Source organism: Leucopleurus acutus, assembly GCF_964270905.1.
Source record: "Leucopleurus acutus genome assembly, chromosome: 21".
Lineage (NCBI taxonomy): Eukaryota > Metazoa > Chordata > Mammalia > Artiodactyla > Delphinidae > Leucopleurus > Leucopleurus acutus.
This window is the reverse complement of record NC_139163.1, coordinates 12,958,336-12,977,510: the sequence shown is the minus strand read 5'-3', so window position 1 is coordinate 12,977,510 and position 19,175 is coordinate 12,958,336. Positions and strand designations below refer to the sequence as shown.

General features: G+C 37.3%; 1 protein-coding gene across 2 annotated transcripts in view; it reads right to left on the bottom strand.

The window, feature by feature from the left end:
• Window positions 1-16,204, bottom strand: part of PRIMPOL (primase and DNA directed polymerase) — a 34,791-nt gene extending 18,587 nt beyond the window's left edge. For both annotated transcript variants that reach the window (XM_082863986.1, XM_082863987.1), the window contains exons 1-5: window positions 15,699-16,204; window positions 13,690-13,787; window positions 12,673-12,802; window positions 6,456-6,603; window positions 1,867-2,154 (exon numbers count right to left, since the gene is read on the bottom strand). In XM_082863986.1, the coding sequence (XP_082720112.1) occupies window positions 1,867-2,154; window positions 6,456-6,603; window positions 12,673-12,802; window positions 13,690-13,787; window positions 15,699-15,878 (844 nt within the window). In that variant the 5' untranslated portion in view covers window positions 15,879-16,204. The remainder of the gene's footprint in view (window positions 1-1,866; window positions 2,155-6,455; window positions 6,604-12,672; window positions 12,803-13,689; window positions 13,788-15,698) is intronic.
• Between the last annotated feature and the right edge of the window lie 2,971 nt (window positions 16,205-19,175).

The following is a 19,175-nucleotide window of genomic DNA, read 5'->3' as shown; positions in this document are numbered from 1 at the left end:
CACAAAGCCTATTCTGTAATAAAGCACTGAATACCTCACGTAATTTATTGAATAGTATATTGAAAGTAAAAAGAACAGAATGGTTGTCTGGATACAAAATGATTGTGACTGATCTTAGCACCTGACTGCATGGCTGACCGTGAGCTGCAGCTAACTGTCACTGCCCAGCATCACAAGAGGGCACATATCGCTAGACCAGGAAGACATCAAAACTGAAAATTCGAAGTACGGTTTCCACTGAATACATTACTTTTACACCGCTGTAAAGTCAAAAAATTTTAAGTGGGGAAAAAAAGTGGTAGGTCAAACCATCATTAAGTCAGGGATCATCTATATGTAGAAAACCCTAAAGACTCTACCAAAAAAATGTTTGAATAAATGAAGTCAGTAAAGCTGCAGGATACAAAATCAATATACAGAAATCTGTGGTGTTTCTATACACTAATAACAAACTATCAAAAGAGAAAATAAGAAAACAATCCCACTTACAATTGCATCAAAAAGAATAAAGTATCTAAGAATAAATTTAACCAAAGAGGTGAAAGACCTGCACACTGAAAGCTACAGGCATACTTCAGAGCTACTGTGGGTTCAGTTCCAGAACGCCACAATAAAAGCAAATATCAGAATAAAGTCACACGAATTTTTTCGCTTCCCAGTGCTTATAAAAGTTATGTTTATATTACATTATAGTCTATTAAGGGTATAATAGCAGTCTTTAAAAATATACATACCTTAAGAAATACTTTGTAACTAAAAAAGTGCTAACCACCATCTGAGGCTTCAGCGAGTCATCGTAGTAACATCAAAGATCACTAATCATAGATCATCAAAACAAATAATAATGAAAAAGTATAAAATATTGCAAGAATTACCAAATGTGAAACAGAGACACAAAGTGAGTAAATGCTGTTGGAAAAATTGCGGTATCAGTGGTTGACTCAGGGCTGTCACAAACCTTTAATTTGTAAAAAACTCAGTATCTGTGAAGTGTCATAAAACAAGGAATGCCTGTTTTATTTCCAAATTCTTATACTTGGTTGTCAGGGGTGCTAGAAAGATATGCAATACAGCAGGGACACTTCCTATTCTCAGCCTGATTGGCCTGGTAATCTTGCTTATAGCTTAAACCTCCTTTTCTTCAACTTGTAGACACTGAAGCTCTCTGAGTTGCTCTAACCATCAATGGCAAAAATGCTGCTCTTATGGTTTTTCAAATCACAAGCTAGAACTCAACATAAAAATGAGGTTTAGTTCACCAAATTGGAGCTCAGCTGAATTAGGGGTCCTGATTGGCCTGTGTGCTACCTAAACAGGCTGAGGTCCTGTGCCAGTGCTTCATACATCCTCAGATTCAGAGACCAGAAGCAAGCAGGGCAGAAGAGAGCACAGCTGAAGAAGCCACCAGTTTTATCATAGGAGGAAGTTGATGAAATAACCCTGCAAAGCTCTTCAGTGCAGAAAACACCAGGCTTACTTTGCCACCTAATAGCTCCATTTTTACATTGTACCTATTTTTACAATTTATTTCATCTAATTAAACCTGTCAGCAGCACTGGAGACTGCTATCCAACTGTCCCCTGTCATGAATCCTGTGAACATTTCAGAGCAGGAGCCAGCCACAACCATTCTCTTCTGGAGCTCAGGCCAGCCTGCTGCTTAGGTCCCACAGCACCCCTTTAAGATCTCCTAACAGAAACCTACTAGATTTCCTGCACCTGAGCTCACTGATCACATTCTGCTAGTGACCCCAGTCGTTGTGGAGCAGTGGTGGTAGTAAGAATCCTAAGCAAAGTGACAGGTGGACACTGACTGGTCTCTCACAAAAGTACACAAGTCCAACAGACAGCTGTCAATTCTACTTACCTAGATCTACAAAAAGATGCTTTTCTCCTACGTTATTCTTCACAATTAAAAATGAAAGATCAGGACTGCTTTGCTTAGCTGACCCCAGCCTCTCCAGTTTCTTTGAATTTGTTGTCCAGCTCTCTCCCATATCCTTATCTGTGGACTTTTTGCTAAAGGAAATTCCTTGTTTAACTGGTGTTTCAGAAAAATGGGAAAATTCATGGCCCATTGTCTCTGGAGTCATATCATCATCTTCACTAGCAATTAAGTGAAAAGCAGGCTCTAACATTTTTCTCACAAAATTACCTAAAGGAAAAATAAAAAGGTTAATCTAATTCTTTTCTGCAAACTATAACAAGATCTAGGCACAAATCTACACAGGACAATTTTACACAGTAAGGCTTCTACTTTCGATTTCTGGTTTTAAAACTGAGTTGTTGGTCTTCCATGGTGGCGCAGTGGTTGAGAGTCCACCTGCCGATGCAGGGGACACAGGTTCGTGCCCCGATCCAGGAAGATCCCACATGCTGCGGAGCGGCTGGGCCCGGGAGCCATGGCCCCTGAGCCTGCGGGTCTGGAGCCTGTGCTCCGCAACAGGAGAGGCCACAACAGTGAGAGGCCCGCGTAACGCAAAAAAAAACAAACAAAAGAAAACAACTGAGTTGTTATTATAAACTGTAACGCACCTCTCCTATACTTCCTTCCTCTTGTGTAATCATTTACTTTTTAAATTCCCTTTGACAGGGGAGTTTGGTGTAACTTGTAAACAAATCATCTTAGAAGGGAAGGTTAATGTGAGACAATTTGTCAGTGTTGCTAGTATGGGCCTGGGCCAAATGCTCTGTTACCAAAAAAGCACCATTTTAATGAATACAAATTGAGTAGAATTTACAATCACAATCAATCATTAAAGAATGCAAGGTTCTGACTGGAGGGGTGGGATAGGGAGGGTGGGAGGGAGGGAGACGCAAGAGGGAAGAGATATGGGAACATATGTATATGTATAACTGATTCAGTTTGTTATAAAGCAGAAACTAACACACCATTGTAAAGCAATTATACCCCAATAAAGATGTTAAAAAAAAAAAAACTTTGATTAGGATTTAAAAGGATTTTGAATTGGATACCAGCTGAATATTTTCTTTATGACTGAATAACGTCTTCTATTAAAGCTTCAGTGTGTTTAACGTTAAAAAAAAAAAAAAGAATGCAAGGTTTACACAAGTAAACAGTGCTGCCACACTCTCCCCATGTCAGGACGTCAGCAAATTTCTCAGGACTTGTATCTTCTCTCCTTCACTCGCATGACGCACGCCAAGAACCTGGACATTCACAGCCATCAGTTTAAGGTTCTTGCTCCTCCTGCCTCTCCCGATAACTGGTCATGAGCAAGTTGTTGCCCAATAACTAAAGTCCAGAACTAAAGCAAGTAAATACATCTATTGTATTTCAACATTTATTCTAAGAGCTCTAAATATGAGTGGCGCTATCTTTACATAGAAAAGATGGTATGACAATCCAGAGCTTCTTTCAACTCATAATTTGTATCATAAAATCAAATAACCATCTGGTTAAGTTGCTTCACGCATAACAATACTGGAGAAATGCACTACCGTAAGAAAAACTTAACTTTAGTCTTTAAAATTGGTATAGTCTGGGCTTGTCACTTTATTTACCAGACAGCTTGAACCCTTAAATCATAAGATACACATGCTCTAAGTTCAAAATTCTTTCTCCAAATTAGACTTAATTACTTCCCTCCTCAAAGAAACAAATCCACTATCTTCTAAAACTAAAAATCAAAATGAAAGCAAAAGAATTTGATCCTTGCAATCATACACAGACATGATTATCTCTAGAATGAGGGAAATAAGGTAAACACTGAGTAAAAAGAAATCATGATATATCAAAGGACAATAAAGCAGTCCAAACATAAATCGATAAAGTAAATTTTCCTGGAAATGTAAAATTACACCTACTTGACACCAAGAAGGCGTGGCTGCAGAACCAGTTGCCAAGACTGCGCTTAGGAGGCCGGGCTAGGACAATGGACGGTGTAACCACCTTAATACTAACACCGGCTCCAGCAAACTACTCTGCTTTCTGCTGCCCTTCCCAATAGTATCACCCTCACCTCATCATTAATACAGGGACAATTTTATTGGCTGGGAATAACTCAAAAGAACGTATCGATCACAGAAATTTCAGGTTCTATGGCAGGTTGGTAGGAAAGTATTTCAAGGAGATCAAATTTGTACATCTTGCTAACATTCTATGATCTTACAGTTCCTAATTCCTCTTTCTGAAAGGTTGACAAAAGGAAGTGGAAATGTCACCAAGAGATACATTGAGGGAGGGGAACCAAAGTGGTGAATCTGGACTATTTCATAACCTCTGCATCTCTGGTTCTGACAGTTTGTAATTCTGGAGGACCGAAGCCGCAGATGGCATCCCGTTTACCAGGTCTGACCATGTCTCCCACTCCAGCCACACTAGCTGCTCCCCAAATTAGTCACGAACTCTTACCTCTATACTTTTGCTTACGCTGTTCTGACAGTAAAGCCTTTCTTATCTTTGCCTGATGGAATCTGATTTAAAGCCCAGCTTCAACGTCAGTAGGAGACACTGCTCATTACCAGTCAAATTTCCACTCTCCTCTTCCGCCTAGCAGCAAATCTCCGTGCTTAGCCTCGTGGCTAGGAGCCAGAGCAGACCACAAGGAGTAAATAGGAATCAAAGAAATACCTGCTTAGGACTCTACCCCCGCACCAGACAAAGGAGCCACCTAACATTCAGTCATTCATTCAGCAAATATTAAATGACTTCTTGTATTTATGGTAGCTGCTGCTGCTACTGTTATATTATTATTACTGATAAAGACATTACTGTCTGATAAGCTCTGGAAATACAATAATGAATAAGAAACAATCCATGCCCTAAAGAAACATTAAGTAGAATAGAGAAGACAAAACAAGAAATTACCCCAGGAAGTGGTGAACCCTTTGGCATGATAGGCACTGGGCACGCTCTGCAGCCCAGAGGGAACATGAACCTAAGTCTTAGGGTTTTGGGATGTGACAGAAAAGGCTTCTCAGATGACAATACCTACACTGAGTCTTAACAGACCAGGTGAACTGGTCAGACAGCAGCGCCAAAAAGTGCAGAGGCCTAAGGACTAGAGAAAATGTGGCCCCCGTGGGAGCTAAGTGAAGGACAGTTAGAAGTGCCAAGTGGTGAGAGATGAGGCCAGTGCACAATGGGCCTCATCATGCAAACTAAGACACCTGGACTTTTCCCTGAAGGCAAGGAATAATCCTGGAAGGGTTTGAGGCACACAGTAGTATGATCAGATCACTCTAGCTAGCTGACTAAAGAAGTAAGCAAGACACAGCATTTCCACTTGGGTAACTGGGTGAATGGTCGTACCACTCAGATATACACCTCACAGGAGAAGGAGCAAGTTTGGGAGAAAAGATGAGGAGACTGGTCTAGGACACACTGAGTTTCAAGTGTCTGTGTGGGGATGTTTAATGGGAGAACTGTCTTGGCTGCACATAAAGACTTGAGTCATCAACACACAGATGGGAACTGAAGCCATGACGGTGGATGATCATTAAGGTTACAGATGGAGTGAACAAAGGGACAAGGACAGATTCAACAATTACTAATATCCAAGGGATGAAAGAAAGAGACAGAGAAGAAATGTCCAACTAAGCTAACAGAAAATGGGGAGATAATAAGGAGTCCTAGGTATACAGCACAATAGGCCACTGTGACCTAGTGTTACCCTAATCTAGCAATTAGACGTTGACTTTTATGCCAGTCTTTTAGTGACTATGTTCATGCCTTTTGCCTTTGGTACTCTGGAAACTGTCAGACACTTGTTCTGAAATGGATTACCTGTTACCTGAACTTCAGTCAATCATCTGCTTGCCCTACCCCTGCTCTGATACACACTCAGGATTTTTGCTTTTATTCAGACCTTGGTTTTCAGTGTTCCCTTTCTGCCTATCTGTTCCCCTTTGGACTGACTTCATTTTATACCTGGGCCTATATCTCTAAATGTCCAGTCCTGGAATTAATCCTCTGGTTACACTTTCAGGCTTACACATCTACACTTCTCTCCAACCCTAAGATTTGGCCTGGAACAATAAATAAGGCTTCGTTAGTGTGGCCTGGAACCCAAGCCCAGTTCTCATGTACTAAAAGCTAAGGCAAGGCTAAAGCGAAGGTCAGAAATCCAGATCTGAGTCAGCATCACAGATAAGACTTGAATTAGGCCTCTCCTGCATTACCCAGAAAACTTCTGAAAGGACTCTTTTTGGAACAGAAACCAGGACCAGGGCATGCATGGCCATCCCAGTATCTACAGCAAGAGGCACTAATGCCAAGGATATCCTGAGTACATTAATGTGTCTAAAACGTATCTAGAATAGGAAGATAGATCTAGAACTAAAGGCCAATCCTGAAAACATGAAAAATCATGATTCATTTTTTTAGGACAGGTTAATGACCATAAAACCTGACAAATAAAAAACTTTAAGAGGAAAGGGAAGCATACGTTTTTAATATAACTGTGACTTTTTAAAAAAAAACAGTACACTTACCAACATGAATATTATCTTTAAATGCCACATCATGGAGTTGAAATATTAAATGGCGGCTAAATTTTTCATTGGTGCTAGAATCCAAGTTGAGAACATCTTCAGCTGAACAACTAACCCTGTAAAACTGTTGAAGTGCTCTACAAACATGCTGAAAACACAAGTAAAACATCAATAATTAGTGTTTTTTGTTTCAAAATTTTTCCATGAGCAAAATTCAAATATCTTGGTACAAGTCTGTTTTTTATTTTGATATCAGATTATTACATAACAATTTTACTGAATTACTTATGTACTGAAATATACATATTTAAATTATTATACATGTTTATGTTAAAAATGCATAGGCTTGGGCTTCCCTGGTGGTGCAGTGGTTGAGAGTCCGCCTGCCGATGCAGGGGACACGGGTTCGTGCCCCGGTCCGGGAAGATCCCACATGCCACGGAGCGGCTGGGCCCGTGAGCCATGGCCGCTGAGCCTGCGCGTCCGGAGCCTGTGCTCCGCAACGGGAGAGGCCACAACATTGAGAGGCCCGCGTACCGCCAAAAAAAAAAAAAAAAAAAAAAAAATGCATAGGCTCTCAGGGTTAAAGGCCTCTCAGAATTCAATTTATCTTATACATTAATCTCTAAAATCAAAATCAAAATATTTCTTTTTAAGCACCTCTTTTTATAAATTTTATTTATGTATTTATTTATTTGTTGTTTGGTTGCACCAGGTCTTAGTTGCGGCAGGTGGGCTCCTTAGCTGCGGCATGCATGTGGCATCTAGTTCCCTGACCAGGGATCGAATCCAGGCCCCCTGCATTGGGAGCAACAGAGTCTTTATCCACTGTGCCACCAGGGAAGTCCTAAGCATCTCTTTAAATATTATCTCTGAGTTAAAAAGTCACAATTCCATTGTTTCTAGTTTTAGTTTTCAGAAAGTTGCTCATGCACACTGAGCCCAAATCTGCGTCCGAGAATGTGGCCTCCAGGGCTAGGTGATGCTACTAATGAAAGCAGTTACGCATCATAGGAAGGTAGCGAGCACAGGGTTAGGAGCACACGATTAGGAGTCAGAAAGGTTTGAGTTCTGGCTTTGCCACTTACCAGCTCTGTCGCTTTAGTCAAGTCCAAACCTAACATTCCTCAACTGCAAAATGGGATAATAATAGAATCTAACATTTCAGGTTGTTGTAGGGAGCAAAGAGAAAATGGGAGTAAAGAGTTGGCCCAATGCTGGCACACGTAACTGCTTAAAAGCATCAGCTGTGCAGCCACAGAACAAGTCACTTCTGAAGCCTCAGTCTTCTCTTTTGCAAAACGAAGGTACTAAGAAACACCACACAGGTATGGCACTGGCACAAAAACAGAAATATAGATCAATGGAACAGGACAGAAAGCCCAGAGATAAACCCACACACATATGGTCACCTTATCTTCGATAAAGGAGGCAAGAATATACAGTGGAGAAAAGACAGCCTCTTCAGTAAGTGGTGCTGGGAAAACTGCACAGGTACATGTAAAAGAATGAAACTAGAACACTCCCTAACACCATACACAAAAATAAACTCAAAATGGATTCAAGACCTAAATGTAAGGCCAACCACTATCGAACTCTTAGAAGAAAACATAGGCAGAACACTCTAGACATAAATCACAGCAAGATCCCTTTTGACCCACCTCCTACAGAAATGGAGATAAAAACAAAAATAAACAAATGGGACCTAATGAAACTTAAAAGCTTTTGCACAGCAAAGGAAACCATAAACAAGACGAAAAAACAACCCTCAGAATGGGAGAAAATATTTGCAAATGAAGCAACTGACAAAGGATTAACCTCCAAAATTTACAAGCAGCTCATGCAGCTCAATATCAAAAAAACAAACAACCCAATCCAAAAGCGGGCAGAAGACCTAAATAGACATTTCTCCAAAGAAGATATACAGATGGCCAACAAACACATGAAAGGATGCTCAACATCACTAATCATTAGAGAAATGCAAATCAAAACTACAATGAGATATCATCTCACACGAGTCAGAATGGCCATCATCAAAAAATCTACAAACAATAAATGCTGGAGAGGGTGTGGAGAAAAGGAAACCCTCTTACACTGTTGGTGGGAATGTAAATTGATACAGCCACTATGGAGAACAGTATGGAGGTTCCTTAAAAAACTACAAATAGAACTACCATACGACCCAGCAATCCCACTCCTGGGCATATACCCTGAGAAAACCATAATTCAAAGAGTCATGTACCAAAATGTTCACTGCAGCTCTATTTACAATAGCCAGGACATGGAAGCAACCTAAGTGTCCATCGACAGATGAATGGATAAAGAAGATGTGGCACATATATACAATGAAATATTACTCAGCCATAAAAACAAATGAAATTATTTGTAATGAGGTAGATGGACCTAGAGTCTGTCATACAGAGTGAAGTAAGTCAGAAAGAGAAAAACAAATACAGTATGCTAACACATATATATGGAATATTAAAAAAAAAAGGTCATGAAGAACCTAGGGGCAAGACGGGAATAAAGATGCAGACGTACTAGAGAATGGACTTGAGGATACAGGGAGGGGGATAGGTAAGCCGGGACGAAGTGAGAGAGTGGCATGGACATATATACACTACCAAATGTAAAACAGATAACTAGTGGGAAGCAGCCGCATAGCACCGGGAGATCAGCTCGGTGCTTTGTGACCACCTAGAGGGGTGGGATAGAGAGGGTGGGAGGGAGGGAGATGCAAGAGGGGAAACATGGGGACATATGTATATGTATAACTGATTCACTCTGTTATAAGGCAGAAACTAACACACCATTGTAAAGCAATTATACTCCAATAAAGATGTTTAAAAAAAAAAAAGAAACACCACACAGGGTTATCTTGGAATTAGCAAAAATGTCTGTACACTGCCAAACACTTAGATACCGAATAGTTATGCAGTAAATTGTGTTTATTAACGTTATTTTGGTATTATAGCATACCACCTCCCATCATGCTCTCTGATCCTACTCTTCTTCAGTAAATTCTTTCTCAGAGAAGTCTTCCTCAATTTCCTTATCTACATCAAATTGTCCCATATATATTCTACCTCTAGTTGTAGTACTTACACAGCTGCAATTTTTGTGATTATTTTGATAGGTTTCCTCTATATCATAGAGAATATCCCTCAGGATCTGTTCTCTCCTGCTTCTGTAAATAGAACCCTGATTATTAGCTAGATATGAGATCATCGAGAATAAAGACCATGTTCCCCAGACTCCCTTGCAGTAAGGTGTGGCCATGTGATTAAGTTCTGGCCAACAGGATGTGAACAGAAGGAAAATATTCCACTTCTACATTATAATCTTAAAGGAAAGGGGCATGCTCACCCCTTCCCCATTTTCTACTGTCTAAAATGTAGACACAGCAATGCTGAGCCACCTTGGACAATGTAAATAATGGCATCTTAGGAAGAGCAAAGCAATAGGCCTAGTCCCCTAATAGAATGGAGTCACATCCAGGTGTTACATGAGAGAGAAATAACTTTCTATCTTGTTTATGCCCCTTTAATTTTAGGTCTTTATTATGGCAGCTAAATCTATCCTAATTTATTATCCTCCATTACATGATAAATTCTGTGAAGGCAGAAATCATGTCTTTTTGGGCTAGCCATTGTATTGTTAATGCCTAGGCACACTGACACTAAGAGGCTGAAAAAATTTGATAAATGAATAAAGTCTAGTTATGTACTTTGGAGCTATACAGAATAAATGTAATAACTGTAGATAATAAAAGTAATTGTAGTCCCATTAAGTTCTTTTTTCCAAGTTAAATTTTAAATAAAATTTTAAGTTACAGGGAATATAGCCAATATTTTATAATAACTATAAATGGAGTATAGTCTGTAAAAATTTTGAATCACTATTGTACACCTGAAACTAATATATTATCGTAAATCAATTATACCTCAACTTTAAAAGTTTTTAATTTATTTAAATATTTAAGTTGTAAAATCCAGAAGTTAAAAATATATGATTATTTGAGCAATGTTACCTGTCAACATAGTTTTATAAAATGCTTTAGCCCCAGAAGTCATTCCATCTGGCAGAAGTGGCTTACTGGAATTGTCAGTTAAAAAGTGTCAGTATCAAAGGGCATTACATATTATCACTAGTTATTATTAGCCAGTTATTTATTAACCATCTGTTACGATAACAGCTAACCTATGCCTCCTCACACAGAGACGCTAAAGGAAAAGTACTCTTTGTATTATACACTTGTTACATACACAGTAACCAGTAAATGAAATTAATTTCAATATAATCATTTGTAAAGGTTATATTAAGTAAAATAATCCTAATAACTTTTCTACCAACATGAGTGTGTTAAATTAAAATGCTGTGTAATTTTAAACTCAGATTTCTACAACTTTTTCCAACTTTTGTTGATGTTAAAGATGAGTTGTTCAAGACTAATTTGGATAAGATTGTATAAAGAATTAGGAGGAAAAAAATTTAAACAGCTACATGATCTTTGCCGTACCAGTGTTTATTCTTGTTACAAATGGGATTTGCACTAGTGTTGATTCCATTAGGGATAAGTTTCTAGTTTCTAATACAATGAAGTAGTAATACTTCTTCTTTTAACAGTATCACCATATTAAAGTGCCAGTGAAAATCTCTGAACCTTAATTCCTTGGTGGCCACACAGAGCCCACTTAACAAATTCTACCTTAGACTGTAGAAGTGTATCATACACTAGAAAAGAGTCAATATCTATGGATTATTAAAAACGTAATTAAGGTTAAAAATTAAATACAACTTACCAACTATAATGAAATAAAACATTTAAATTTACTTTTAAAGGTCCAATGGCTATCTTAAGAAAAACATAACTTTTCTGTTGTTTTTTGGGAGGGCTGGGGGGAACTTATGTATATTTCTTTTGCTTCAAAGTCAGGAGAAAGCTGACATTATGATTTTTTTAAAAACCAGTATTTGCATACATTTTTCAAATAAATTTAAAATAAAACATGTAGAGATCCGACAAAATCAGATATTTTTAATCAAAAACATTCTAATTTGGATGTATTTTTAACATTATAAAATGAGTCATCTACAGCTAACATCTAAAACAAAAAATAGTTAATGTTAATACCTACTTTGAGTCCAAATAATAGTCAATATAATTTTAGTACACCCTAATACAATCTTAAAAGATTTTATAAACGAACCTAATAGAGCTTAGTTGCACAAGCCCATATTCCTTTTATTACTAAATAATAAAAGGAATATGGGTTGACACTGCTAAATCAAAAATATATACTAGAACTACACTTTTTCTCTTTGTGAAAAACAAAGAGAAATGATAATTGTAGTTCTAGACCAGGTTTTGCCAGTAACTAGTTGTTGGACCTGGAGTTGGAATTAAGTCTCTCTAGGCTTTAGCTCCTCATTTATGATAATGTAAGACAGAAGAGTTTCCAAAATTTCTGCCAGCTCGAAACTTCTGATACTATTTTTATCAAAATTTTCTTGAAATTTATCTTAGTACTCAATTTTTCAGTAAAAATTACTTCACCTAATCTTCACCAGAGTCCACTATTTGTAATGCAAAAGAATATATAATTAAGAAACAGAAAATTCCCAAACTGCCACCTTTCTCAGTTTTTTTGGGTTTTTTTAATGTATTTATTTTTGGCTGCATTGGGTCTACGTTGCTGTGCGTGGGCTTTCTCTAGTTGTGGCGAGCAGGGCTATTCTTTGTTGCGGTGCACGGGCTTCTCATTGCAGTGGCTTCTCTTGTTGCGGAGCACGGGCTCTAGGCACACGGGCTTCAGTATTTGCAGCGCATGGGCTCTAGAGCGCAGGCTCAGTAGCTGTGGCGCACAGGCTTAGTTGCTCCGCGGCATGTGGGATCTTCCCGGACCAGGGATTGAACCCATGTCCCCTGCATTAGCAGGCGGATTCTTAACCACTTCGCCACCAGGAAGTCCTCTCAGTTTTTTTTGATACAGCAATATTACAAAATATATGGACATAAACTGAACCTTCCTCCTTTCCAGAAGTTTACTCAGAGAAGTGGCATTAAGAAACGAAGTCAAAAGGAAGAGTAACAAGAAAAATGAGGAGAAACACAGAACCTATATATTACATAGGTTGGATTCATTTAATGACTGAATGAGTGAATGAAAAGACATACAGGTAGATATAAGGAGAAAAACCTGAGTCTGTAATTTACCTCAATGAGTAATGCAACCATCTTTTTCCCATCAGCTCCTGGATTGGCAAGTCTGTTAAATTCCAAATCAAAATAAAGCTTGCACACAGCATTTTCAGGAATGACTTCATAGCAGTGTAAGAGATTTCTTCTGAATTGAATAATTCAAGATTGTTAGGTTTATATCTCATACCTTTTAAATCACAGAAGTTGCTCTTGTATCTCAAGATAGTATATTAACTGTGATGTAATGACAGATAACTATGACATAATGAAGACAAGATAAAGTGAACAACTGCTTACCACAGGTTTACAGAACACAGTATCAAGAGTTTCCATCAAACAAGATCTAACAATCATTTTCTGTAACATTATTTAACTGGAAAATATAGCCAACTTCATACTGCTATTTATTCACAGATAATTTTGATATCAGGTAACACTTCTACATTTGTTTTTGGTATCACCATGAAGCAAATTTTGTTTAAGAACTTTCTCAAACTGTGATCCCACAATCACATATTCTTGGGATTCCATGAATTTTTTAATGAGAATTTTTAAGTTCCATATTTTCATTAGGAATGTTTTAAAAACTGGTTACATACACTCTGAATCACCTGACTTCAATGAGCTTTCAGTGCTCACATGTGCAGTTTCATTCTCACTGGTATCAAGAGGTATGACTTTAAGATGGGTTATTAAGAAGTGCTGACTTGATTAGTAAATGATAAACTGCTTAGGGCCATCATATACAAATAAAAGGTTTACAGTAATTTGAACAAGGAAAAGTGATGGTGGGAATTGTGTCATCACGTGGTACAGGAATTCAAAACACACACAATTCCTCTCTCCTAGCACCTGGTAAGATAATTCAGTGTTTCTATCACAAGGAAACTCCAGAATTCAATTCTAATAGTAAAGTAGTAACTAACTGCGTGACTGAGAACTATGAAAGCCAAGGCAGCCTGATTTAATTTCACAAGCATTTCCAGATGAAGGAAATGTAATTTAATATGTTGTGCTTTAAAAGCTACTTACCGGGATTTATAGTAAAACCAAAGTTGAGTATACGTTGTTACGAGGTAAATACGTTGTCCATCGCCCACTTTGTATTCCAAAGCAAATACATGAACGTCCTTTACAAAATCAAAAATAATATTCAAAAAATTAGTAAAATGCAAATTTAAAATCAACTGTAGCTATTAAATGTTCATAAAGATTTTATTCAAATTTTCAAAAACTGGAACATTTGTATTATTGAAAACAAGAAAATTAATCACTAAATCTATGCCAATCAAAATCTAGTTATTTGTATTTATTTATATTTAGTCACTCAGGTAATAAATGTTCAAGGCAGAAACAATTAGAACATCCAGACTAAAACAAAGAAAGAAAAATCATTTTTCAGTCACTCGTTTTACTTCCTATTATAGTTTTATCTGCCAGTTTATGAAAAAGAACTTATTTTTTTAAAACTACCTGAACATTATTGTAAATAATTTGGACTAAAGTTAATAAATTTCCTAGAGTATATAAAAATACATGAGAACCATTTTTAAAAATATATTTGTATGTAAATCTTAAAAGCTTAAGGAAAGTTTTAAAATGCAGAACAAGTAACTATAAATTATTGTTTCTCATAGAAAAGGAATACACAAGTTCTTTTGTTTCCACTTAGCTAAAGGTAGCTGTTGAACCTATAAAGGAACTAAACTTCCATTTTCATGAGAGAAATCATAAAAAGACTAAGTTATCCGATCCTATTAAAAATCTTCTCAAGATAAATTTTATAAACTGATGATTGGTAAATCCAGCAATCATACAGCTATATTTTTTTAAAGTCAAGATTAAGCGAATCTGTATTTTAATTTCTGATACCTGAATTAGGGTTACACAAAATGCGCACAAAAGGCTTTTCTTCTATTTCCTAAACTATTCTGATGAGATATGAGTGAGCTTCTGTTTACCAGGGAAAGAAGGTCCTCCTCCCTAAAAACTTATAGCATTTTGAGTTTTTATATATAATCAATTTTCAGAATCACAATATATTTATGCTGGATTTATGTTGGATAGATGCATCTTTTCGTTATATTTCTCTATATTCCCCACAGTGCCCAACAAAAAAAGATGTGCAATACACACCTGCTTGTTTATTTTTGAGAACCATTCCTTTTGTGAGGCTAGCATGTAGCAAGCACTTCTTCCTCCCACTTTCCTAATGTGTTGGAAATTATGATAAATCCACTCTACTACTCCAAAGCACAAAAGGGACAGTAGAAAGATAAAAACATGTGTGCTTTGGTACTATGATTTAAGTTTTAGCGCTTATTAACTCAAATGACATTTGAGACATTTTCATTTGCGATTGTTTAAATTCAAATCTCCAATCCCTAATTTCATCCTTAAAATCTCATACTCCGGGCTTCCCTGGTGGCGCAGTGGTTAGGAATCTGCCTGCCAATGCAGGGGACACTGGTTCAAGCCCTGGTCCGGGAAGATCCCACATGCCGCGGAGCAACTAAGCCCGTGCACCACAACTACTGAGCCTGTGCTCTAGAGCCCGAAAGCCACAACTACTGAAGCCCGCACGCCTAGAGCCTGTGCTCCGCAATGAAGAGGAGCCCCCGCTCACCACAACTAGAGAAAGCCCGCGCGCAGCAACAAAGACCCAACGCAGACCAAAAAAAAAAAAAATCTCACACTCTACTTACTCATTTCCTGATATTTCTGTGGGTATTATTTTAGTTTAACTCTTACACTCATTCTATTATTTTTCAGTCCATGAATACAGTCACTTCTCCTCTAAGCATAGCTTCATTTCTATGTAATTACAAATTTTTTAAACTATTTGCCACTAGATATGTCATTTTTTTCATTATTAATATAAAGTAAATGGTTAATGATTCATGGATATCTTTCCTAAATAGTACAAAAGATCCAATTAAATTCTTCTGGTAAAATACGTGGACTGAAATGAAGACAAACAACAGATTTTTTTTGGAAATCTTAAGGTATAGTAGCCCTATAAAAAAGACGAGAAAAATTACCTCTTTACAACTTTTAACAAAATTAAAAGCTTGAGTTTGCCGATGAAATAGTTTCCAAATGGATGGTGGTTCTTCTGGCTTAGACAATCTTGGTCTGTATACCAAGGACAATGGTTCCCTCTCATAATGGGATGCTCGTTCTTCAATTTGCTTCAGCCTTGCTTCCCATTTTCTCTCCATTGGTTCAGAAGTATGGGGAGACTAAATCCTATCCCAGGTAGGATCTCTGTGAATTACTACTAAAACAAACAAACACGGATGCCAGTTTCTTTGTTTAAAATATACTTTGTTTGGTAAAACTTCAAAGCTCATTTCTGCTTATTTCTTTGCTTTATCATTTATGTTTTGCATGAAGTTTTGTTGTGAGACAAGGAAAGGGCTGGTTATCAGAAATCTTTAGATCCTGGCTCTTCCATCTAATAGTGCTACAGTTTTGAACAGGTTAATGAAGCTCCCTAAATTGTAATCAGCTGCAAAATGGGAATCAACATTTTAATGTAGTTATCTTGAGGATACATGTCATAAGACATGAAAATGTTTTGCAAATTCCAATGCCTCGTGTAAATATAAGAGTTTTTTGCATCACTATGGTTTTTATTATAATCATTTTGTTGCATCAAGTGCCATGTACCTCACCCAGATGGTGGGCATCATTCCAGTGCTATTATTTCTTAGTGTAGAATTCATTTCTAGGCACCACTGTCTAGTTCTTAGCTCCCTTTTCCTCTTTTTTCTGCCCACTGCTCTTCTTTTCTACTCAAACAACTATTAGTTGGGAGGATAACCAGTGTATGAGTGGGAATTACAATATTGGCTAGTTTTGGTTTGGGATGTATGGTAATCATAAGCATGACTTAAAAAAAAGAATAAATGTTAATCTGTTAACTTAATGACTACTTTTGTGATTAGTCAATTGAAATGTTTACATTTTAACCCTTGTTTCCTAATGATACATGTTTTTGTTTGCAAACAATGCTTCCATGTTAGCCATGCCAAAGTAAGGGGACCAGGCAATACCTTTCCAATTTGGGATTACAGTTTACTTACAAAGGAAAAAGGATAGGTTTTTAGAAGAGGGGGGAAAAGCTTCCAGTATAGAGAAAAAATGGGGACAAATTCTCTGGCATTCCTGCCATCAAGAGATGCCATCTAAGTCCACTCCCATACAGACTCTTGGCCATGTGACTTGCCAATGTCACATCGACAAATGTGAAGCAAGCAGAGGTTTAATAAGTGCTTTTGCATTAGATTTGGCTATCATGGAGTCCTGCTCTGAGATCATCATGCTATAACTCTAGCCTCACAGAGGATAAAAGGTCATCTGGAGAAGAACCAAGGTACCCCAGCTGATAGCAATCACCAATTACCAGATACGTGAGTTAAGCCACTTTGGATCATCCAGCCATCATCTGAATTCAATGCTTGAGTAAGCCTGATTGAGTTCAGGTGAGAGATCCAGCAAACTGCCCAGGCAACCCACAGAACTCTAAGAAAAAATTAATTTGTTGTTTTTAAAGCCAGCAAGTTTTGGCCTGGGTTTTACACAGAAATAGAAATAACTAATAGTTTCCTTCTTCACTAAAATCATCTATGTTGTAATTTATGTATGTAGAAAACAGATATATTAGGTTTTAAGTGACATAATATCATACACTAAAGCATTTGAAGGTAAAATCCCTATTTACCTTTGTCAATGCCTATCTAGTACTTGCACTGATAAATATGCTCTTGAATTTTAGCAGAAAACTTTGCAACATAAACTCACTGGCAAATGAAATATTCCCTGGAAAGAAAAATAGAATCACCCAAAAAGATTAAGAGAGGGTAGGAATATCCTAATGCATTGTTAGAAAAAAAGGCATATTATCCACAGATTTCAAATCTGACTTCAACCATAACAAACTTAAGATTATACTCTCAGAATTACACTTAGTCCACATGGATATTATAAATTATAAGCCAAGAAACAGAAATAAAATTCTAAAGCTATCAACATAAATTTCATAACAGATTTGCCTAGGAAAGGAATACAATTTCTTTGGATTGAAGAGATGGGGCAATTTTTAATACAACTGTGTTAATTTTTGAATATATGTGACAGGGCTTCTTATTGCTAAATAGATTCTGAGTATTAGTTTATTTAATCTGCTTCACACACAGATAAAAATCCCCTCCATTTAGACAACCTAACTGAGAAACTTTCTAAGAAACTGTTTAATAAAGCCCACCAATTACTTAACGAAGAAAATAAACACATAATGTGATCAGAGGTGAATTATGACTCTAGTATCTAGCAAATAACTGACTAGAAGTAACCATGTGGATGTTCACACTTAGTTACAATGACATCGGGAAAATTTTTTCTGGTTTTGTAAAAATATTGGTATGACCATGGGAGTATATCATATATGAAAGTCAGTCACAATGGAAAACCAGTTTAACACTTACTGGACTGAGGAAACCACGCATGTCAACAGAAAAAAAGAGAGAAGCTCAAAATATGTTATGCCCCCTTGTTATTTACACAGTTTTAAAATTTTAACAGCTGGGCTGAAAGACAACTGGGGCTTAGACTCTTCAAGCAGCAGGATTGAATATTAAAAGCAAAGGAAATGGAGAACAGGAAGGCATCTGGCATTCTCGTTTTGGACTATCATATTCCTCATGCCTACCCCCCGGGAGAACATATCACCATTTCAGAAATGCTGGTGGGGAAACAGTGCTGTCTTTTTTTATATACATATAATTACACATGAAAACCCCTTTTCACACAGGGACCATAACTACTTTTGTAACGGTTTCCAAGACCTAAAGAAAAATATTTGTTGTATTTTAAAATAGCAGGCTTAAGAGCTCTATTATTTATTTCTTAGCATCGCAGGGGAATGATTGTTTAACCATTTTTTTTGTTTTGTTTTGTTTTTGTTTAACCATTTTTGATACCAGTTTCAAAACTAAAGGTGGTCAGGCTAGAAAAAAGGTTGGCTTAGTCTTTTTAGAGTAACTATAGTGGGAGAAGGGACAGTGAGAGTGAGGGTGAAGAGATGACTCAGCCGACCTAAGCAGTCCTGGTTTCCAGAGGTTTATGCCTGCACTTGTTCATCGGTGACACTTGACGGCCTGGTCCCCAGAAGCAGCTGGACCATGCGGCCCATGGTTCATGAGTACTGGCTTCTAGGGTCAGATGAAGCCTGCCTCGCATGGCTCTCTCTAGCCCAGTTCTCCTAGTTTCTTTTCTTGTCTAATCACAAGTCAATTCCTATTCCCCAACTCGAACTTCTCCCTCTGCCCTGAGAACAGATTCAACAATATCTTGTGTTTTCTGCATATATGTTCCAGTTCTAATATTTAGTAATGTTCTGGTATTTGGCAATGTTTTCTTAATATAATTCCCTTTATGGCCTCTTGTAATACATTTATACTATTTCTCCCACTGCTAAAGTATTCATAATAAAGTATGTGATTAAACTTCATTTA